The 24,657-nt window shown below is 37.6% G+C and overlaps 1 protein-coding gene across 4 annotated transcripts in view; it reads left to right on the top strand.

Moving 5' to 3' along the window:
* The window catches only part of MCF2L2 (MCF.2 cell line derived transforming sequence-like 2), a 234,221-nt gene that overhangs the window by 28,354 nt on the left and 181,210 nt on the right, over positions 1–24,657 (top strand). For all 4 annotated transcript variants that reach the window (XR_012331396.1, XR_012331397.1, XR_012331398.1 and 1 more), the window contains exon 3: positions 6,578–6,692. Coding sequence is in view for 1 of the 4 variants with exons in the window: in XM_073803931.1 (XP_073660032.1) it covers positions 6,578–6,692 (115 nt within the window). In the remaining 3 variants the exon portion in view is untranslated. The remainder of the gene's footprint in view (positions 1–6,577; positions 6,693–24,657) is intronic.

Raw genomic sequence — 24,657 nt, 5'->3', positions numbered from 1 at the left:
TCCTGGGGGCACGTGGGAAGTTCTCACCTGAAACAATGGAGAATGTCAAACCAAGGAAGTGAGCAGAGTTAAAACCAGTATCTAAGTCAGAGATGACAGACTTGAACTCACCTCCTCTCACGAAAACACCAAAATCACAGCTAACCAAAACAGCAAAATCACAGCTAACCACTGAACAACCATCAACAAAAAAGACTAGAACCTGCTAAGTGAGGGATGGAGCTAGTAACTTGGCACCTGTGAAATGAGAACCACTGCTAGAAGGTCTAGAGCAGTGCTGTTTAATAGAAATATAATGTGACCCACATATGTACTTTTTTCTTTTTTTTGCGGTACGCGGGCCTCTCACTGTTGTGGCCTCTCCCGTTGCGGAGCACAGGCTCCGGACGCGCAGGCTCAGCGGCCGTGGCTCACAGGCCCAGCCGCTCCGTGGCATGTGGGATCTTCCCGGACCGGGGCACGAACCCGTGTCCCCTGCATCGGCAGGCGGACTCTCAACCACTGCACCACCAGGGAAGCCCCCACATATGTACTTTTAAATTTTGTGGTAACCATATTAAGAAGGCAAAAAGGAACACAGGAAATTAATTTTATTTATTTATTTATTTAATTTTTTTGAGCAGTAAACATTTATTTAATGTTTTCAAAATTATTTAATTACATTAGGAAAGAATAAGTAGGATAAAGAGGTAGATGTGGGATTATAGAATGCATCATTATATGCACATATAATGAAAAATTACTGGACATATATAACATATACCCAACATTAGCAGAAGTTATCTATGGCCAGTTTATATTGTTCCTTACTCATTTCCATATTTAGTTTTTCTTCACAATAATAATTTTATCCCTTTTAAAATAATAGCAGGAGGAAGCATTCTCTGAAGGCTTACACACTTCAATAATGTGTTTTTTAGGTTAGGCTGATGTCAGTTACAACAAATTCCCAGCCCCCTGACTCATGATTCTTTTATTTATTTATCTTTTTTAGGAAAACAATTTTAATAATTTTATTTAACCTGGTATAGCTAAAATATTGTTCCAACATATGATCAGTATTCAAAATTATTAATGAGGTATTTTACTTTTTTGTACTAAGTCTTAGAAATCTGTTGATAGTTTGTATTTCCCACTTACAGCACACCTCAGTTTGGACTGGTCACATGTCAAGGGCTCAGCAGCCACATGTGTCTAGTGGCTATTGTATTGGGCAGTGCAGGCTACAGAAATGATTCTCAGTCACACTGGACCAAATGCCTCTTTTTTAAAAATTTTTAAAATAAATTTATTTATTTATTTTTGGCTGCATTGGATCTTCGTTGCTGTGTGGGCTTTCTCTAGTTGCGACCAGCGGGGGCTACTCTTTGTTGCGGTGCGCAGGCTTCTCATTGTGGTATCTTCTTTTGTTGCGGAGCATGGGCTCTAGGCGCGCGCGGGCTTCAGTAGTTGTGGCACGTGGGCTTCAATAGTTGTGGCTCATGGGCTCTAGAGCGCAGGCTCAGTAGTTGTGGCACATGGGCTTAGTTGCTCCGCAGCATGTGGTATCTTCCTGGACCAGGGATTGAACCTGTGTCCCCTGCATTGGCAGGCGGATTGTTAACCACTGTGCCACCAGGGAAGTCCCAAATGCCTCTTTTTTTATAACAAATAATTTGTATTGCCCCTCATCATCCTGAAATGAAATGTATAGATACTGTAGTAATCTGCATTAGTTAGGGTGGGATAAAGAGCTGTAACAACTCTGAAGTGTATGTATAGTGGCTCAAATGAACACAGTAGAAATTTAGTTCTTACTCTTGAAAACAGTCCAGCATGTATGTTCAGCATGTATGTATGTTCAGCATGTATGTATGGTCAGCAGACAACTTTTCTTCACGTTCATGAATGAAGCCTCCTTTCACTTTGTGACTCTTACTGATATTATCCATTTTGTGTCTTTCTTATTAGCTGCATCCAGGAAGCAGACAGGGAAAGACAGCATACCACTTCTTAAAAGCCTCAGCTCAGTAAGAGTATGCACCACATTCCATTGACTTGAACCCAGCTCAGTCATGTGGATACACTTAACTGCAAAGGAAGCTGGGAAATGTAGTTTAGCTGTGTGCCCAGAGGGTGAACAGCCACCCCCTACTTATTCATGCATATACTTAAAAAAAATTAAAAAATTAAATGTAAAGGAGAGTTGTAATGTGAAGGAGAAAGAAAAGGAAACAATAGTAAAATAATATGTATTTCAATATGTATTTCCAGCTATTCTAGAAAAAATAATGAAGTAGTCAGGTGCTTGCCCCTGTACATGGAGTCACCATGAATGTAGCAGGTACAAATGCTGGGATGTGGTATGGGTGACCAGACATCCTGAGTGGCCTTACTGTAGTAGTTTTCTAAAATAGTAAACAGTTGTTGACAAAGTTCTGAACAAGGTGGTAAAGTATTATCTTCTGTCAATTTATAGGGTTGTTGCAATTTCTGGAAAATTCAGTATATTTTGAAACACTTTAAAAATATTTTATGCTTTGTGACAGCATGGGTGGACCTTGAGGGCATTATGCTACGGGAAGTGTCAGACAGAGAAAGACAAATACTTTATGATTTTACCTAGATGTGGAACCTAAAAACTGAGCTCATAGGAGCAGAGAACAGGTTGGTGGTTATCAAAGGTGGGTGTGGAGTGGGGAAAATGGGCAAAGGTGGTTAAAAGGTACAAACTTTCAGATACGAAATAAATAAGTTCTGGGGATATAATGTATAGCATGGTGACTGTAGTTAATAATACTGTATATTTGAAAATTGCCAAGAGAGTAGATCTTAAAAGTTTTCACCACAAGAAAAAAAATTATAACTATGTGAGGTGATGGATGTTAATAACTAAAATCAATTTTTTACACCTTAGACCAATACAATGTTGTATGTCAATTATATCTCAATAAAACTGGAAAAATATTTTTAAACACTTTATGATTGTATGTAAAACAAAGAGTCTAGGATCAGATATATAAATGTATTTTTTTAACATACTGAGTTTCTGGTAAGACATTTGGAAATCAAACAAGATGTGAGACAATTCTTTATTACATAGGTCAGATTATTTAGTATCCCAGGCCCTGAGATTTCCCAGGTGCCTCCCAGTGAGTGGTGCTCCCATTTTCCCAGCTAAAGTCAGTTCTTTTGGGGAAGAGAAAGGGAAAATAGACGCTGGGAGGCAAATAGCAGTAACCACTTCACTCTCTCTCCCACTGTTGCTCTTCACCATCTTCCTATAGGATTTCCCAATGTTCCAAATTCTCCTCTAAATGATGCAAGTCTTTATGCCAGCCAACACCCAGATCCTTATGGGAATGGTCTTATGTACCCCAAGCACTTGCTAGTGTTTTCTGCAGTAAAGCTAGCATTTAATGTATAGGTAGAAATAATACCAGGAGGAGTGATGTTTATTTTATTAAGTCACCACTGTACAATACTTAGTTCCAAGGAGTCTGGTTTTCTTTACCTTCCTTGAATAGGGCTTCTTTGCACAATCTTTCTTCCTTTTGCATTTCCACGTTTCCTCGCAAGGTGGCGCTGAATGCCTCGTTGTGGATGGAGGCTCAGCTTCGTTTCCTTGGTGCTTCTGTCTCTAAGACTAATAGACTAAAGTTCAACAGCACGTGGTGTCCCCAGTTAACCTCGGGCCTCTCTGGTGTTCAGTATCAGTATTAACCAAGATATGAGAAAACTACCCATCTTTCTCCATTTAGGCATGAATACCTTTCATTATAGTTAATGAAAAGGTTAAATCATGAAATGGTATAATCATATCCTTATGAATATTTTACAGTGTTTTGGTTCCTTGAAATATTTTAGCCATTCTCTCGGCAAATATTGTTTGTACAATTTAGTACAGTGTTACAATGCATCTAAATTTAGCCTTACCCGAGATGTAACTTTTCTTAATTCACATTTCTCTGAAGCTTCCTATGATTGTGAAACTAGAAAGAGGAGTAATATTTATTAGTCGAAAACTGATAGTATCCTGATCTAAATTGTTTTCAGTCAACATAATGAGGCAACTCAATCTTGTCAAACAACTAATCTGCAGGTATCTTTTTTTAAATTTAAAATAAGTATACAGGATTTAAGAGGCATTTCCTGGAGAAGAATGAATGGTCATCCAGACAAATATCACAGTGATGGGTCTCTGAAAGCCCAAGACTCACATTAACAATACTTATAAGAGACTTGTGTAGAAAAACCACAACGCTGACTTACTCTTTACATGATACAAATATTCGTGTTTGTTCAGTAACACATTCTCTCCCTTGAAACAAATTTACATGGAACAGCAGAGTATAAGCAGAAGATACCAGGTGTGGACTCAGAGCAGCAGAGTGGATTGGATGATCCTAATGGCGGTGTCATCAGGTAGACTGGAGACATGGCCTGGATACTCGAGGTTGTGGGCCAGGACCCTCTCTCCTTAGGATAGCTGCCTGCCTTTGCTTCTCTGAGTCTCCCTTTTCCATAGTTTCTTCATTGATCTCACACCCTCAGTAATCATGCAGTCCTCATTAACCCACACCCTGCACTGATGCATCTTTCATTAGATACGTGGAATACATGCAGTCATTTGTAGTTAACTTCACTTGGGAGCTGTGTTCCACTGAAAGTAGCCTCCCTCCACAGGCATAGCCTGGAAGGTGCTCCCAGCACTTCAGCTCATGTCCCTCTGCCTAGTGCACAAGCGCTCCAACTTTCTTAGTCCTCCGTGCCTTAGCAGCTCAGTCATTTTTTCACGGCCCTTTTTGGCCAAAAGCAATACCTAACAGTCAAAACAACTTAAGTCTATATGTCCTGACAACTTAGTAGCTGTTTGAAAAAATAAATACACACAGTTGAAAGAAAAAGTAATATTTAACTTTCAATCTTAGAGAACCACAATTATCTCAAACCTTGGAATCAGTCTAGACATCACCACCTGCATTTCCTGTTCCACATTGATTTTCATACTGCACTTGCTGTTTTTTTTAATTAAAATTTTTTAAAATTTATTTTTATTTTTTATTTATTTATTTTTGGCTGCATTGGGTCTTCGTTGCTGTGCGTGGGCCTTCTATAGTTGTGGCGAGCGGGGGCTACTCTTTGTTGCCGTGCGCAGGCTTCTCATTGTGGTGGCTTCTCTTGTTGTGGAGCATGGGCTCTAGGCGCTCAGGCTTCAGTAGTTGTAGCACGCGGGCTCAGTAGTTGTGGCTCACGGGCTTTAGAGCGCAGGCTCAGTAGTTGTGGCGGACAGGCTTAGTTGCTCCGTGGCATGTGGGATCTACCCAGACCAGGGCTCGAACCTGTGTCCCCTGCATTGGCAGGCGGATTCTTAACCACTGCACCACCAGGGAAGCCCTGCACTTGCTTTTTATCCCAGCAGCCACCAAACCCCCAACTTCCCAAAGATGCAATGCCATTCAAAAGAATACCGCACAGTTTAATATTGAAATTCCGAACTACCTCAAGCTAGTAGCAAGCAAGGCATCTGACAGATGCCAATTATTGCTGTTTTTCCCCCAAATTTAAAATATTCATGGTGGTTTTGTGAGTTCACTGTGGTTCCCTGTTTGGGAACCATGGGGCTGGAACATAGTCATGTGGGTACATCTAGGGGCAAAGAGATTGAGAAATATAATCTGTTTAATTTAATCTGGTGGCCTCTGCTCCAGTGACTTAAATATTTGAATATTAATTTTGTACTTTTGTTCTCACAGGGATGTCTTATATTCCCTTGTAAGAGTTACTGAAGGGCAACTGATTATTGCCTCCTTGCAAGAATAATAACTGTAATAATGGTTACCATTTATTGAGCACTTATATAATAATAAACACTCTGCTAAAGTGCTTTTCATATATGTTCTCACTTAATCCTCACAGTACCTTTTGAGGTAGGTACAGGTAATATGCCTATGACATAGATACATATGTATATATAAGGAAACTTGTATTTAAGTGTCTTGCTTAAAATCACATAGAGATTAAGTGGTAAAGCAGAATTTGAACAAGCCTGTCTGATTTTAGAGCCAACTCTCTCTCTCTGTTTTTTTTTTGTTTTTTTTTTTTTGGCCATGCCACGCTGCATGCAGGATCTTAGTTCCCTGACCAGGGAGTGAAGCTTTGTCCCCTGCAGTGGAAGTGCAGAGTCCTAACCACTGGACTGCCAGGGAATTCCTTAGAGCCAGTTCTCTTAACCACCATGCTCTTTCACCTTTGATATTTACTAACTACAAAAATAAAGAGCAATATTATGTATTTGTGTTGGCATTATTTACTATTCTACCTATGCTAAAAATATTTAAATCAGTGTTATCTTTTATACAGTAACTATCTTCAAAGGATTCAAAAATTGAATTCTCACAACACCCCTGAGCAAGCATGAAGGAGAGAGACTTGTTCGAAATAGTTCAGTGTCAACCTTCCCGCATTCTGCTCTGAAATAATATAGACAGAAAAGGGGGTGGCCAGTGCACATCTCGATATTAATTGAAGTCCCTTACCTGCAGAGGTGTGATGTGAAACATTTTGCTAACATCTTGACCACCTGTTTTTGTTGCAGGAGGCCGAGGGAAAGATGGTGCCCCCATCATCACTTTTCCAGAGTTTGTGGGGTTTAAACACATCCCAGATGAGGACTTTCTGAATGTCATGACCTACCTCACCAGCGTCCCCAGGTGAGCTGAACACAGTGCTCTGCTGCCTTCCTTGTCACTGGCTTTGTCCTGAATTTCCCATGTGGAAGGGCTGGGGTGAGATGGAATCTTCCCTGAGCAGAGCTCACACTGGCATATAACTTAGCCAGTTTTGCTTATCCATCAGTCACAGACAAGGGACGTGGAAAGAGACTAGAAAACAAAGTTACATGAGTATCGGTTTTGCTTATGGTGTGCACATACACAGTACTTAATAAACATTGTTGAGTGAATGAAAAATTGATTGAATCGCTAATGCTGCTCTTGTTCCTTCAGGTTCATTGCTCTAGATTAAGGTGATTCTGGCTTCCTGGGGCCTGTCGTCTCAGACACCTGGCCGCTGCTCAGGGAGGTCAAGCCATGTTAGGAGTTATTTAATTTATCTCCCTCAAATAAGGAATTCAGGGGTAGATTTTATAGTTGTCATTGTCAGATGGAGAAACTAAGTCACAGAGCAAGGAAACTAAAAGTCCAGGAATAAAAACTGTGCCTAAAGCTGAGACCAAAACAGAGATGTTTTTGGGTATCTGCTACTTCCACCTCTCTGGCCCAGGTCTCACATATTTATGCCACTTAAGTCAATAAATAGCCAGATCTCCAAGGGATGGAATGTGGTACAGAGCTCATACTGGTGACAAACATTTTATAGACATAGGTGGAGCTGAGCGTGGGGTCCAAACCCAATTCTCCCAGAAAGCAGACTTGGCCAGGAAAGGCCCTACCCTCCATGGGTCTGTATTGCTTAGGATACCGTCTGTTACTTAACTATTTTGTGGTTAGGAGTCTACACAACAGCCAGAGGTGTGCTGTTTTGCTTGCTTTCCATCTGCCTTATATGATTTAGAGGTAAACACCTGCTCTGTGATTGAAAGGCCACCTGGAGTCTGATCCCACCTGCAGAGATTAGGAAGTTGATTAGTTTGCTTTAACCAAACCCACTCTTTTTTGGTTTTTTGTTTTTATTTTATTTTTTTTACCCTTCTTACTTCTTCTTCAGAGAAAGCTATGGATTTATTTTTAATGTACTTCTTCAAAATTCAGTACTTACATTTCACCATTTCCCCTGTTCTCTGCCTCTGATCCCGGAATATTGTATGTATTATGCAGACACGAGAGGATTTGGGCTTTGTTGGTTTGAGGGAAGGATGCTGTATATCTCTGGGTTTTGCTTACATGGTTCTGTCTACAGGAACGCCTTTGCCACCCTTCTAGGCCTGGCTAATTCCTGCACAATCATCAGCCCTTAGTCTGATCTCATTTCTTCAAGGAAACTTGCCCTGACCCCAGTTCTGCTCTCACAGACTCTTTATTTCCACAGAACCCAGAGTGTACCCCTTGTATAATGCCACAGTATATGGAAATTATTTCTGCGTCTTCCATTAGACTGTGAACTAGTGAAGAGTAGGGGCCAATGCTTTTTTCCCCCCTTATTTTCTTTTTTTTAATTCCTAGCCCAGCACATAGTAGGTTCTCAAGAAGTGATGTTGGTGGAATTTCCAGTTCTGATATAATTCATCTCAATCAAAGCGTATTTGTTATAGGGTGAGAAGCGGGATGCTGCCAGAGAGAGGGGAACCCCACTCCTCACTCCTGCCTTTTCCTCCCAGGGTTATAGGGAGTTGAACTTGGTCTCCCTCTTTGGCTCAATTGCCTACCAAAACATTGACCTGTCCTTCTGTGAGGAGCAGCAAGGAAGAGGGTGAGCAGGGAGGTGGGTAATGGGTGGAAGTGCCTTCTCCCCATTCTCATTATATTTGTTTTAAACTCACTGTCTAATTTTACTGAATCCCTGGATGCAGTCATGTGCTAAATGAAAAGTGTCATTTTCATCTTGTCCTTGCAGCCTTTTCTGAGTCACGCTAAGGACTGGACATTGAGTGCCATGTGACCCAGTGTAGAGAGAAGCATCGAGAGGTAGAAACCCTATCTCACAGGCAAAAAAGATAAGAAAAATCAAGAGGCTACTGTTTAGGCCTGTTTTCCCTTTTCTGCTCTATGCTTCTTGTATAATTTCTTGTGAACTAGGGAGTATTTTCCTTTCCTAGAGTGCAGTTTGTCTCTTGAGAAAGAGTAGTTGTCTGACCAGTTATTCCTCTTTCCTCTTCCTGGCATTTGCTCCTACTTGCTCACTGCCCCACCCCTTGTTACTTTCAACATAAAACAGAGACAACAGGTAAGAAGGTCTGAAAGGAGAATTTGACCTAAACTTTGCTTCCCAGTTTGCATTTCAGTTTCCAAAGAATGAAACCACTCCTGTTCCTTTTATGATTCCTATTCATCACAATTTGCATCTTTCTAAATGTTACAGTGGTAACCAGGCACCAGAGCTTTTCCCAGATTGCACAATGTTTTATAGGCAGGTGGAATGACCTACAACAACAAGGAAGAATTGACACACTAGAAGAGGAGAATGGCAGGATACTCAGGGCAGGGAAAGGAAAGGTCGATGCCTGAAATGAATAAGGATCTCTCATTGTGGCTGGGTTGGGTGAGTGCCGTAAGGCTTCCCACGGTAGCTCATTTTTTATCAGATCTTTGCTGAGTGCCATCAGTGTGTAGGGAGCTAGGTTGGGTGCCATAAAGGACCAAAAAGACCATAAGACAATACCTTGGATCTCAAGAGATTCATCACAGGACTCTGTTGTCATGATATTTTGTGAAATATGCAAAGAAACTGCTATAGGAGCTCAGAAGAGAGAAAAGTCACTTCAGACAGGAAAAAACAAGGAAAGCTTCAAGAATGAAGTGGGCTTAAAGGATGGATAAGATTTCCACAGGTAGATCGGAGAGGGACATTTCAGAGAGAGAGAGAGAACGGGATGGTGTTTAAGAGCTTTGGACACAGGCCAAACTGGATTGAAATCCAGATTCTATGCTCCCCAGCTGTGTCTGGAGCAAATGACTTGGCTTCTATTTCCAACCCTCACTCCACTGCTGGATTTTGAAGTTTTAAATAGAGCTTGTTTGAGGGAATTACAGACTATCCAGGTTGCCCAGAGCAGAGTGAAAATCCTTTTCAGATAGTAGTGAGAAATGAGACCTGGATAGACAGTGGGGAACAGACTGGGCAAGGCGTTTTCCACCAAGTTAAGGAGTTTATGCACAGTGAGCAGGACCAGGCCGTTGGAGGTTCTGAGGAGGAAAATGGCAACCAGATGAATTTAGTGGTGGTGTGCAGGATGGATCACACGTAGTGGGGGAAAGGGGGCAGGGAGACCAATTAAGGGCTTCCGTCCCGGGATAGGTGCAAAGTGAGGAGGGAGTGAGCTGCATGATGGCAGGAGGACTGGACAGAAGGGGATGGACAGGAAGGACAGGCACTGAGGACTGGTGGTTGTGAGGGAAGAGGGAGAGTGAGGAACTAATGATGAGCCTCAGCTTTAGGAATTGTGTTCACAGTCAGATCTTTTTGCTTTTCCATGTCTGGGCACATGGAATTGAGGTCTCATTTGAAAGCTGTCTCCAGTGGCTACAGACTGTAGCTGAGTGGCTTGAAAAGGCATTAGTGAAATATTCTGAGCCACAGAGATGGCCAACTATTTTTAAATCACAGTTGTTTTCCAAAAAATCAATATTTGTATAACTAAGCATGCTTTTTCTTTTTTGCGGTACGCGGGCCTCTCACTGTTGTGGCCTCCCCCGTCGCGGAGCACAGGCTCCGGACACGCAGGCTCAGCGGCCCTGGCTCACGGCCCAGCTACTCCACGGCATGTGGGATCTTCCCAGACGGGGGCACGAACCCGTGTCCCCTGCATCGGCAGGCAGACTCTCAACCACTGCGCCACCAGGGAAGCCCTAAGCATGCATTTTTATTACCCTATTCCTCTATTCAGTTTCTTTGTTTTACTCATAGTTCTGAGTTCATTACCTGAGAGGGATTGGAGAAAGTACTTTTATTAGATGGTAACAAGAACTATATTTCATAACTGTGAATTTTATGATCATTTACTATTTCTGAAGGTCTTTTTCTATAATGAATCTGTCCAGAGGCCTATTTAAGTTTGAAGAATTCTTCCATGTCCCTTTTCCTCCCATAAAGCCTGATGAATATTCTTTGAGAAGAGTCGTACCTCTTTTACAATACACTTTCTGATAGAATGCTGTCGGGCATTTCTACTTTAGGAAGAGAGGGAAGGAGGACAGTGTTATTATTTGACCTGTGAATTATAATGACTTGCTCGTTTGTATTGAAAGACTGAATGGGATTATAGCAACCCGGCAGCTTTAGAAACCAGCCTCGCCAGAGAAGTGAGTTTGATCTGGGCCTTTTACTATTATGAAGACAGTGGAAAAGCCCCTGTTTTTAAGTGGCTTTGAATAGTATTAATAGGGAAGGTGCTGCTATGATTGAATAGTTAGGATAAGGTATGTTATTTCCTGGACTGGCTATGGAATTGCTCCCCCAAATCAGGAAAATGGAATCATTCATTTGACTTCTAAGGGTAGAGGTTCAGAGTGGGGAGTCTTATTGGGCTGCTGTCTTGCCCAAGGTGGATGGATTTGCTTCACAGCTCTCAGGAAGGATACCTTCGGAGACCAGACCTTAGGCACCCAACTGAGGCTCAAAATCAGAGAGCACCCCATGGATTTATTATGAATAAATGGTGACAATGGCAAGTAAGTCTTATGTACCAGGAGAATTTGAACGGACTATATTAGAAGCCAGAAAAAAATTTAATATGCCAGATTGCTGGTCTTTGCTATGTAAGAGCCAGGGTGTCTGACATTGTTTCTCCCCAGTAGAATGACCTAGTATGTATATAACAGCTTTTCTTTGTTCATTTGTTGAAGTGATTGTTTTAGAATACCCATGCTGTATCCTGCCTTTGTGCCATCTATCCTGTACAAAGAGGAGCTCACTTTCCCTTTTCTGATAATTCAGGTTTCTTTAGACATTCAAAACACAGCCTCTTGCTTGAATTTAACAGTGCTAATGATTGTCAATATCTGAAATTTGTTCTTACTCAGTGGTATTATCAATTACAAACAAGATAATTGCTCTAGTTCTGTGAAAAATGCCATTGGTATTTTGATAGGGATTGTATTGAATCTGTAGATTGCCTTGGGTAGTATGGTCATTTTAGCAATACTAATTCTTCTAATCCATGAACATGGTATATATTTCCATTTGTTTGTGTCATCTTCAATTTCTTTCATCAGTGTCATATCAATAGTTTTCTGAGTACAGGCCATTTACCTCCTTAGTTAGATTTATTCCTAGGTATTTTATTCTTTTTGATGCAATTGTAAATGGGATTGTTATCTTAATTTCTATTTCTGATAGTTTGTGTTAGTGTATAGAAATGCGACAGATTTCTGTATACTAATTTCGTATCCTGCAACTTTACTGAATTCATTGATGAGCCCTAGTAGTTTTCTGGTGGCATCTTTAGATTTTCTGTGTATAGTATCATGTCATCTGCAAACAGTGAGAGTTTTACTTTTTCCTTTCCAATTTTGATTCCTTTAATTTTTTTTTCTTGTTTGATTGCTGGGGCTAGGACTTCCAATATTATGTTGAATAAAAGTGGCAAGAGTGGGCATCCTTATCTTGTTCCTGATCTTAGAAGGAAATGCCTTCAGCTTTTTACCATTGAGTATGATGTTAGCTGTGGCTTTATTTATTTTTTTATATTTATTTTTTTATTGAAGTGTAGTTGATTTACAATGTTGTGTTAGTTTCAGGTGTACAGCAAAGTGATTCAGTTATACATATATATATCTATTCTTTTTCAGATTCTTTTCCCTCATAGGTTATTACAAAATATTGAGTATAGTTCTCTGTGCTATACAGTAAGCCCTTGTTGGTTATCTGTTTTGTATATAGTAGTGTGTACATGTTAATCCCAAACTCCTAATTTATCCCTCCCCCCCTTTCCCCTTTGGTAACCATAAGTTTGTTTTCTATATCTGTGGATCTATTCCTGTTTCGTAAACAAGTTCATTTGTATCATTTTTTTATATTCCACATATAAGTGATATCATATAATATTTGCCTTTCTCTGTCTGACTTACATCACTTAGTATGATAATCTCTAAATCCATCCATGTAGCTACAAATGGCATTATTTCATTCTTTTTCATGGCTGAGTAATATTCCATTATATATATATATATATATATATATATATATATATATATATATATATATATATATATACACACACACACACACACACACCACATCTTCTTTATTCATTCATCTGTTGATGGAAATTTAGGTTGGTTCCATGTCTTGGCTATTGTAAATAGTGCTGTAATGAACATTGGGGTGCATGCATCTTTTTGAATTAGAGTTTTGTCTGGATATGTGCCCAGGAGTGGGATTGCAGGATCATATGGTAACTCTACTTTTAGTTAGCTGTGGGCTTTATTATGTTGAAGTGTGTTCCCTCTATACCCACTTTGTTGAGAGTTTTTTAATCATAAATGGATGTTGAATTTTGTCAAAAGCTTTTTCTGCATCTATTGAGATGATCATATGATTTTCCTTCTTTAATTTGTTAACGTGGTGTATTACATTGATTGATTTCTGGATATTGAATCATCCTTGCATCCATGGGGTAAATCCCACTTGATCATGGTGTATGATCCTTTTACCATGGGGTAAATCCCACTTGATCATGGTGTATGATCTTGAATTTGGTTTGCTAATATTTTGTTGATGATTTTTGCATCTATGTTCATCAGAGATATTAGCCTGTAGTTTTCTTTTTTGGTGATATTTCTGTCTGGTTTTGGTATCAGGGTGATGCTGGCCTCATAGAATGAGTTAGGGAGTATTCCTTCCTCTGCAATTTTTTTGGAATGGTTTGAGAAGGATAAGTGTTAACTCTTCTTTAAATGTTTGGTAGAATTCACCTGTGAAATGATCTGGTCCTGGACTTTGTTGTTTCGGGAGTTTTTCTTATTATTGATTCAGTTTTTTTTTTTTACTGGTAATTTGTCTGTTTATACTTTGTATTCTTCATTGTTCAGTCTTGGAAGACTGTACAGTTCTAGGAATTTGTCCTTTTCTTCTAAGTTGTCCATTTTATTGACATATAATTGTTTATAGTAATCTCTTATGATAATTTGTATTTCTGTGGTATCTGTTGTAACTTCTTTTTCATTTCTGATTTTATTAATTTAGACCATCTCTTTTTTTCTTGATGAGTCTGGCTAAAGGTTCATCAATTTTGTTTAGACCAAATAATTCTAAAATTGGTATGGAAACACAACAGATCCCGAATAGCCAAAACAATCTTAAGAAAGAAGAACAAAGCTGGAGGATCACACGCCCTGATTTAAAACTATACTACAAAGCTACAGTAATCAAAACAGTATGGCACTGGCACAAAAACAGATACATACATCAATGGAACAGAATAGAGAGCCCAGAAATGAACCCACAGTCATATGGGCAATTAATTTATGAGAAACAGCCAAGAATATACAATGGAGAAAAGACAGCTTCTTGAACAAGTGGTGTTGGGAAAACTGGATAGCTATATGCAAAAGAATCAAGCTAGACTACTCTCTCACATACATGCACAAAATAAATTCAAAATGGATTAAAGACTTAAATGTAAGACCTGAAACCATAAATCTTCTAGAAGAAAACATAGACTCTATGCTCTTTGACATAGTCTTTGTAGATTTTTTTGGATATGTCTCCATAGACAAGGAAAACAAAAGCAAAAATAAACAACTGGGAGTACATCAAACTAAAAAGCTTTTGCACAGCAAAGGAAACTATCAGTAAAACAAAAAGGCCACCTACTGAATGGAAGAAGATATTTGCAAATGATATATCTGATAAGGGGTTAATTCTCCAAAATATACAAAAAACTCATGTAATTCAACATCAAAAAACAAACACCCTAGTTAAAAAATGGGCAGAGGATCTGAATAGATATTTTTCCAGGGAAGATAAGCAGTTGGCCAACAGGCACATGAAAAGATGCTCAACATCACTACTCATCAGGGAAATGCAAATCAAAACCACAGTGAGATATCACCTCACATCTATCAGAATGGCTATTATCAAAAATACAAAAAAAATAACAAGTGTTGGTGAGGATGTGGAGAAAAGATTTTTATTTTATTTTATTTTTTATATCGAAGTATACTTGATTTACAATGTTGTGTTAGTTCCTGGTGTACAGCAAAGTGATTCAATGTTGTAGCTCTGCTGTTGAGCTATCACAGCAGAGTTCAGTAATTGAGGCAGAGACCATATGGCCTGCAAAGCCTAAAATATTTACTCTGGTTCTTTACAGAAAAAGTATGATGACTTTTAAGCTAGAATATTCGGACTGATAATACTTAGTGGACATTATTACTAAATTTAATGCAGTTGGGCTTCCCTGGTGGCACAGTGGTTAAGAATCTGCCTGCCAATGCAGGGGACACGGGTTCGAGCCCTGGTCCAGGAAGATCCCACATGCTGCGGAGCAACTAAACCCGTGCGCTACAACTACTGAGCCTGCGCTCTAGAGCCTGCGAGCCACAACTACTGAGCCCGTGTGCCACAACTACTGAAACCCGTGCGCCTAGAGCCCGTGCTCCACAACAAGAGAAGCCACTGCAGTGAGAAGCCTGTGCACTGCAACGAAGAGTAGCCCTTGCTTGCCGCAACCAGAGAAAAGTCCATATGCAGTAACGAAGACCCAATGCAGCCAAAAATAAATAAAATTAAAAAATTTAAAAAAATTTAATGCAATGTTTATCATCCCACTTAAGTTGTAAAGATTATTCAGTCAGGGCTTCCCTGGTGGCGCAGTGGTTGAGAGTCCGCCTGCCGATGCAGGGGACACGGGTTCGTGCCCTGGTCTGGGAAGATCCCACATGCCGCGGAGCGGCTGGGCCCGTGAGCCATGGCCGCTGAGCCTGCGCGTCCGGAGCCTGTGCTCCGCAATGGGAGAGGCCACAACGGTGAGGGGCCCGCGTACCGCATAAATAAATAAATAAATAATGCCCTTAATAAATAAATAAATAATGCCCTTAATAATGCCCTTAAGAGTCCCTTAATGTTTAATATAGTGGACTAACTATGAATCCTCCTTCCCTATCATTTTCAGGCTTTCTTAAAATAGTAAGTAATAAATAGTAAAAAGTCATGTAATAATTAGTAAATAAGTAAATAGTATAAATAATAAAATAAATAGTAGACAATATGGTCATCCCTTGGTATAAACAGGGGATTGGTTCCAAGACCCTTGAGGATACCTAAATTTGCTCATGCTCAAATCCCTTATACAAAATTGCACAGTACAGTCAGCCCTCTGTATCCACAGATGCGGAACCTACATATATGGAGGGCCAGTTGTACTTGTTGATTTACTACTGTGCATTTATATCTTTCTTTACTCTCATCCTTCAAGTTCTTCTACCTATATTCCAATTTCTTTCCATTACTAAGATTTATAATGTATTTTACATCTTACTATATATGTTTTTTCTTTGATTATAGGTTGATCCTAAATAATAGAAATCAGTAGAATGCATTTATATATGTAATATAATTGGACATCTAGAGTGAGAGATGTAATCCTAAGTCATTAAACCTGTGTCACTCAAAGGAGAATGCTATAAATGTTAAGGTAAAATAGGTTCTCTTTTCTCATACTCCATGGGTTGCTCACAATCATGCCACAATTTAATTCATTTCAGACTTGGACAATGACTTTTTATATACCTTTTCCCCTAGCATTTCTAATTGCCTTTCTTTTTTTCCTCTTGTTTATAGAATGGCATATACCTATTGCATTATTAATATCTTATGGATTCTTTATCATAGAATTTGTCTAATGCATACATTAGACAAATTCTTTTGAGCCTCTCTGAGCTACTCTTATAATTCAAGGTGGTTGCTGTGTAAACCACCTGCTACAGGCTGTCAACCTGGGATTGCTTTTTATTCTGTCTCTGGGAAGGTCATTCATTCTTTTTGGGATTTCATTTTAATTAAAAAAAACGTTCAAATTATTTCTTTTGTAGAAAGGGTGTATGGTAAGTGAATCTTACAAGATCTTGAATGTCAGAAAATGGCTCACTTTGACCTCACACTTGTCTGACAGTCTGAGTATGGAATTTATGTAAAATAACATTCATCCGTTGATTTCTGGCATTCAGTGTTACTGATAAAAGGTTGATCCTTGTAACAAGGATCTGAGTCTTCATAGGTAAGCTGCTTCTTTCTCCCCATAGGAAGCTTTTGTGGTTTTTTCTTTATGTTTTGCAGGTTTGAAATTTCAAACTTTTTCTTTCATTCTGCTGGGCCTTTGAACAGAAGAGTCAAGTCTCTCTTAGGCTTAGAATTTTTTTTTCTGTCATTTCTTTGCTTATTTCTTTCTTACAACTCTGTTTTCTGCCTCTGGAACTCAAATTAGAGGGACATTACATCTTCTGAATCTCTCCTCTGTGTTTTTAACTTTCTTTTGTATTTTTCATCTATCACTTTACATTTTAATATATGTATATATGGTATATATCATATACAATACATACATATATATATATATATATATATATATATATATATATATATATATATAAATTGTCAGTTCATGTCTTTGCTCTTTTTTCCCATTGAGTTTTCTATCTTTATTTTCCTGTCACTTTTAAGAATTCTTTATGGATTAGGGATATTAGCCCTTTATCTGTGATGTATGTTCCATATATTTTCTCTCAGTTTTTCGTTTGTCCTTTAACTCTGCTTAGGATATTTTTTGCCATGTGAAGTTTTTATGTCATCAAATATATCAGTGTTTCTTTTATTGCATCTGGATTTTGAGTCATTGTCAGAAAACTTTTGTATACCTGGGTTATAGAGGAATTCACCCAAGCTTTCTTGTAATACAGTATGATTTCACTTTTTACAGTTAGCCCTGATACAGTTGGTGTTTATTTCTGTGTGTGGTATGAAGTATAGATCTAAGTTTATCTTTTCCCAAATGCCTATTCAGTTATCCTAACACCATTAATTTTAAAAGCTCATCTTCACTTCAGTAATTTGAGAGCCAATTGGTCTGCCTATTCATAAGTGAGTAATATACTATTTTAATTATGAGGAGTTAAATATGTTTAATATCTTCTAGGATTAATTCCCCCTCCCCTCCCAGGTCCTTAAGCTTTACTTACTTTTTTCATGTTTTCCTACTATTCTTTCTTGTTTTCTTTCTATGTCTATCTCCATTAAAAAAAAAAAAAAGAAAAAGAAAGCTTGTTGGTCTTGTCATTGAGACTGTTAAATTTATAAATTTACTCAGGAAAAAGTGACATATATATGGTGTTAAAATCATCCTATCAAGAAAAAGAAAAGTCTTTCCATGTGTTAAAATCTACTTTTGTGTCTTTTAGGAGTGTTTAAAATTTTCCTGACATAGTTTTGTATATTTATTGTTAAGCTTATTCCTAAATATTTTATGTTTGTTGCTATTGTAAATGGGATAGCTCTACCATCATATCCATTAACTGGTAATTTTATCTGGTACTGAATTAGGTTTAGGTATCGTTGTCATACTTGCTTCATAAATAGCATTTTGAAGTTTTCTTTCAGTTTTTAGGCTTGGAAACTATTTTTGTGGCATTGGGACTTTATACAGTCATTGATGATGTCAATTCCCCTGTGAAATTCCCCTGTGAATCTGGGCCTTGATAACTTTATTTCCTCTATGGACATTGGTCTGTTTAAGCTTTACATTTCTAATGAGATCAATTTTGGTAAACTGTATTTTCCTAGGAAATTACCTATTTTTGTCTTGGTTTTTAAGTTTCTTTGCATAGAGGTATGCAAAGTAATTTTCCTAAAACAAATTTTCTTGTGTTTCAGTGGTTATTTTCCCTTTGCTATTTCTTAGTTTATCTGTGCTTTGTCCTTTTTTTCCCCCTTGATTAAGTGAGTTAGTGGCTTATTTATTTTGTTAATTTAAAAAATGGGATTCTGAAAACATAGGAAAAACACTCTTTGACATAAACCACAGGGCTTCCCCGGTGGCGCAGTGGTAGACATAAACCACAGCAAGATCTTTTTTGACCCACCTCCTAGAGTAATGGAAATAAAAACAAAAATAAACAAATGGGACCTAATGAAACTTCAAAGGTTTTGCACAGCAAAGGAAACCATAAACAAGACAAAAGACAACCCTCAGAATGGGAGAAAATATTTGCAAATGAAACAACAGACAAACGGTTAATCTCCAAAATATACAAACAGCTCATGGAGCTCAATTTCAAAAAACAAACAATTCAATTAAAAAATGGGTGGAAGACCTAAATAGACATTTCACCAAGGAAGACATACAAATGGCCAAGAGGCACATAAAAAGATGCTCAACATCACTAATTATTAGAGAAATGTAAATGAAAACTACAGTGAGGTATCACTTCACACCGGTCAGAATGGCCATTATCAAAAAATCTAGAAACAATAAATGCTGGAAAGGGTGTCGAGAAAAAGGAACCCTTCTGCACTGTTGGTGGGAATGTAAATTGATACAGCCACTATAGAGAACAGTATGGAGGTTCCTTAAAAAACTAAAAATAGAACTACCATATGACCCAGCAATTCCACTACTGGGCATATACCCTGAGAAAACCATAATTCAAAAAGAGACATGTACCGCAATGTTCATTGCAGCACTATTTACAATAGACAAGACATGGAACCAACTTAAATGTCCATCGACAGATGAATGGATAAAGAAGATGTGGCACATATATACCATGGAATATTACTCAGCCATAAAAAGAAAGGAAATTGAGTTATTTGTAGTCAGGTGGATGGACCTAGAGTCTGTCATACAGAGTGAAGTAAGTCAGAAAGAGAAAAACAAATACTGTATACTAAAGCATATATATGGAATCTGAAAAAAAAAAAGGTACTGATGAGCCTAGTTTCAGGGCAGGAATAAAGAGGTAGACATAGAGAATGGACTTGAGGACCCGGGGGATGGGGGAGGGGGAGGCTGGGGCAAAGTAAGAGTAGCATCGACATATATACACTACCGAATGTAAAATAGCTAGTGGGAAGCAGCAGCATAGCACAGGGAGATCAGCTTAGTGCTTTGCGATGACCTAGAGAGGTGGGATGGGGAGGGTGGGAGGGAGGCTCGTTGGGGAGGGGATGTGGGGATGTATGTGTGCATATGGCTGATTCCTTTTGTTGTATGACAGAGACTAACACAGTATTGTGAAGCAATCATACTCCAATAAAGATCTATTTAAAAAATGGGATTCTGAAAAGGATGGAGAAATGGCAATGGTGATTGGGTAGGCTGTTAGCAATGTCTTCTACAATAAAAATCCTATTAGATATAAAAATAAATAAATAAATAAAAAATAAAAAAATTAACAATGGGATTCTGGTTTTTTAATTAGATCAATTGGCTTTTCTCTTTTCTACCTTATTCACTCTGCCTTTCTCTTTAATATCTTCTTCATTGTGCTTTCTTTTGGGTTGCTTTTTTTTTTTCTCATTTTTTGAGTTGGAAGTTTTTTCTCATTTTTTGAGTGTTATGAATTTTCTTGATCACTGCTTTGAATGTAGCCCATAAATTCTGATATGTAGTTTTGCATTGGCCAAAAAGTTCGTTTGGGTTTTGCTGTAAGATCGTACAGAAAAACCCGAACGAACTTTTTGGCCAACCCCCAATATTTTCATTATCACTGTATTTTAGCAATTCTCTAATTATATTTTATATTTCCCCCTGACTGAAGAGTTGTTTAATAGAAGGTTTTTAAAATTTCAGGTGTTTTCTTTGTAGCCCTATATCATGACTAATTTTTGTGGATGTTCCATGTGTGCTTGAAAAGAAGATGAATCCTGTATTATCAGGAGATAAAGTCCAATACATTTCAATTAGCTCTTCCTTTTTGATTATGTTTTAGGTATTCTATAACCTTATTGATATGTTGTCTATTCTGTCTTGTACTGAAAGTGGTGTATTAAAATCTCCTATGTAAAATGTATTTCTGTCTGTTTCCTTGTATCTCCTGTAGTTTCTGCTTTAAAAAACTGGTTATTAGGGTATTTGGAGCATAGATATTTATGACTGTTATATCTCCATTGTGAATTGTGACTTTTAGCATTAACAAGTGTTTCTTGTAATGTTTAATGCTTTATGGCTTAAATTCTACTTTGATACCAAGACTGAAACCCCTTGCTATTGTTTCCATTTGCCTAGTACACTTTTGCCTATTCCTTTATTTTTAGCCTTTCTGAATTACTTTGTTCTAGATCTTTTTCTTGGATATAGTATATAGTCGGTTTTTACTTTGTAAGTCAAATTGAAAATCTTTTTCTTATATTAAGTGCATTAAGCCTGTTCATATGACTGATATATTTGATCTCAATTTCGTCATTATTTATTTTTTAATTAATTTTTATCGGAATATAGTTCCTTTACAATGCTGTGTTAGTTTCTGCTCTACAGCAAAGTGAATCAGTTACACGTATACATATATCCACGCTTTTTTAGATTTCCTTCCCGTTTAGGTCACCACAGATCATTGAGTAGGGTTACCTGTGGTAAACAGTATGTTTTCATTAGTTATCTATTCTATACCTAGTAGTGTATATATGTCAATCCCAATCTTCCAATTCGTCCCACCCCCATAAAATAGCAACATATATTTCATGTTATAACTACTAGGTGTATTATGTTATATTTACTGTATTTCTCTACATGATATGTTTTCTTTCCTTTTTAATTTTTTAACTTCTTTTGATATTTAGAAAGATTTGTGATTTTGTCCTTGTATTTATGCCTTTTTAATGCCCTTAGTCCCTTTTCTAAAATATAACAATTTACTATCTGGTTTTTTAGTTTTCAGTAATATCCATTGATTCCCACCTGTTGCTTATTACAACAATCAATGAACTTATTCTTTTCTCTCCCCTTCTCCTTTTTCCTTCTATCTTTTAACTTGGATTATTTCTATATCTTATTTTCCTACCATGGTTAGTATTAGACTTACGATTAAATATGTTAAATTAATCCCTTTGCTGCAGTTTCCCCAAGTTATCTCTTAATTGGATGAAGGACAATCTTACTAGATTCTTCAAAAGGGGCTTATAGATACAGAATTCCCTGAGTTTTTTTTTTTTACATGTTTATAACTGTTTTTCTATTGCCTTAATACTTGAAAGCCAGCTTGTCAGGATAAAAAATTCTTGGTTCACACATTTTCTTCATGAATTGTTGTAGAATGTTGTTCCATTCTCTTCATGATTTGTATACTACTTTAGAAAAGCATGGTGCCTGTCTGTTTCTCTTCTCCTGGTAAATTATTTGATCTTTTTCCTAGAGGTGCTTAGAATTTTTACTTTAAGCCTAACAGTTTTACTAGGATATGTCTCAGAGTTGATTGTTTCAGATCAGTTTTCCCAGGTGCCTGCTAGTCCTTTTCAGGTTTATGTAGAATCAGGTCATTTATTGTTTTTGGAAAGTTTTCTTGTATTATACTTGTAAGTATTATTTCTGTTCCTTTGTTTTACTTTTAGTCTTATGGACTCCAGTTAAAAATATGTTGCTTCTTTTTCAGTCTGGCCTGTTTCCACCACTTTCTTTCTGACCTTTGTTATTGTTTCCTTTTTTTTTTCATTTTCATTCACTTGTTTGTTTTCTTTATGCTATTTACTGTCCCTTATTAAACTTTTGTTCACATATGTTATTGCTTGGTATCTTGTTATTTAGACTCCATTTCTCATATGATTTTGCTTCTCCTTTTATTTTTCTGACTTCAATCAGAAAAATTTTCTGACTATTTCTTCGTTTCTTTACATATTAGAAAAGTCCTATTTCTGTTCTTGGTTTTTGAGTTTCTTATTTAAAGTGTCACCTGTACCCCATCCTCTACATGATTCTTTATAGACATGTAATTCAGTTTGGAGAGCTGTTACAGCTTTTTGTCTGCTTAATGACTAATTTTTTGAAGGAATTTTCATTATCTAAAAAGTTTTTTAATAGACTTTTTTAAAGTTTACAGCAAAATTGAGTGGAAATTTCAGATATTTCCCATATACTCCCTGCCCCCCCCCACACCCAACCTCCCCATTAACATCCAGCACCAGAGTGGTACATTTGTTACCACTGATGAACCTACATTGACACATCATTAACCCCCAGAGTCCATAATGTATATTAGGGTTCAGTCTTGGTGTTCTACATACTTTGGGTTTGGACAAATGTATGTTGACATGTATCCACCATTATAGTGTCATACAGAATAGTTTCACTGCCCTAAAAATCCTCTGTGCTCCACCTGTTCATCCGTCACATGCTCCCACCCCCAACCCCTAGCAACCACTGATTTTTACTGTCTCCATAGTTTTGCAGTGTGCACAATGTTATGTAGTTGTAATCGTACAGTATATAGCCTTCTAAGACTGACTTCTTTCACTTAGTAATATGCATTTAAGTTTCTTCCATGTCTTTTCATGACTTGACAACTCATTTCTTTTTATTACTGAATAATGTTTCGCTGTCTGGATATACTACAGTTTATCCATTCACCTACTGAAAGAAATCTTGGTTGCTTCCAAGTTTTGACAATTATGAATAAAGCTGCAGTAAACATCCATATGTGAGGTTTTGTGTGGACATAAGTTTTCAACTTATTTAGGTAAATACCAAGGAGTACACTTGTTGGATTACATGGTATGAGTATGTTTAGTTTTGTAAGAAACTGCCAGATAGTATTTCAAAGTGACTGTACCACTTTGAATACCCACCAGCAATAAATGAGAGTTCCTGTTCCTCCACATCCTTGCCAAAATTTGGTATTGTCAGTATTTAGGATTTTGGTCATTCTAATAGATGTACAGTGGAATATCATTGTAGTTTTAACTTGCAATTTCCTAATGACATATGTTGTTAAACATCTTTTCATATGCTTATTTTCCACCTGAATATATTCTTTTGTGAGGTATCTGTTTTGGGTTTTTGCCCAGTTTTTAATTGGGTGGTTTGTTTTCTTATTGTTAAATTTTAAAAGTTCCTTGTATTTTGGATAATGGTTCTTTATCCAATATGTCTTTTGTAAATATTTTCTTTAAAAAAAATTTGTGGTTTGTCTCCTCATTCTCTTGAAGTTAAAAAGTTTTGATTCTTATTCTCTTTTTTTCCCCTTTATAGTAGACTTATATAGATGAATACTGCTTGCATCTTTGCAATTACTAAACAGGTTTGGTGGTTTGGGGTGGTTTATAAGATTCCTAGTTCAAGAACACCATCTTTTGTTAGTATAGCTAAATATAGTTTCTTTTATTGGTGGACTTAAAAAACTTTTTTTGGAAGTTAAGGGGAAGGGTGTGTATCCTTGATTTTTTTTTTTTTTTTTTTTTTTTTTTTTTGTCTTGCAGGATGCTAAATTTTATCTCTTGGTTCTTTTTGTGTTTACCACACAGTTACCACCTCTCCTTTCATCTCCTTTTCTCTCCCAGAAGGCTTGTCTTTCCAACACTGCCTCTTTGAGTCTTTCTCTAGTCAGTACCCTGAGGTATGAGGACTCTTTTCAGTATCTTTGCACTTAGGGTGAACTTTTCTTTTCTGGGAATGATTTTATCTCCATCCCCTCTTTTCTTGACTCTCCCTATGTATTAATCAGAGTTCTCCAGAGAAACAGAACCAATAAGATATATATATATATATATATTATGGTTAATTTTATGAGTCAACCTGATTGGGCTAAGGGATGCCCATTTAGCTGGTAAAACATTATTTTTGGATGTGTCTACGAAGATATTTCTGGAAGAGATTAACATTTGAATTCATGAACTGAGTAAAGCAGATTGCCCTCCCCAATGTGCGTGGGTATCATCCAATCCATTGAGCGCCTGAATAGAATAAAAAGGCAGAGTAAGGGTGAATTCTCTCTCTACTTGAGCTTGGACATCCATCTTTTCTTGCCCCTGGATATCAGTGCTCCTGGTTTTTGGGCTTTTAGACTCAGATCAGGCTTT

The sequence above is a fragment of the Tursiops truncatus genome, chromosome 4 (assembly GCF_011762595.2).
Source record: "Tursiops truncatus isolate mTurTru1 chromosome 4, mTurTru1.mat.Y, whole genome shotgun sequence".
NCBI classification, from domain to species: Eukaryota; Metazoa; Chordata; class Mammalia; order Artiodactyla; family Delphinidae; genus Tursiops; species Tursiops truncatus.
Note: the sequence above shows the minus strand (reverse complement) of the source record. Positions and strands in the feature narration are given on the sequence as shown.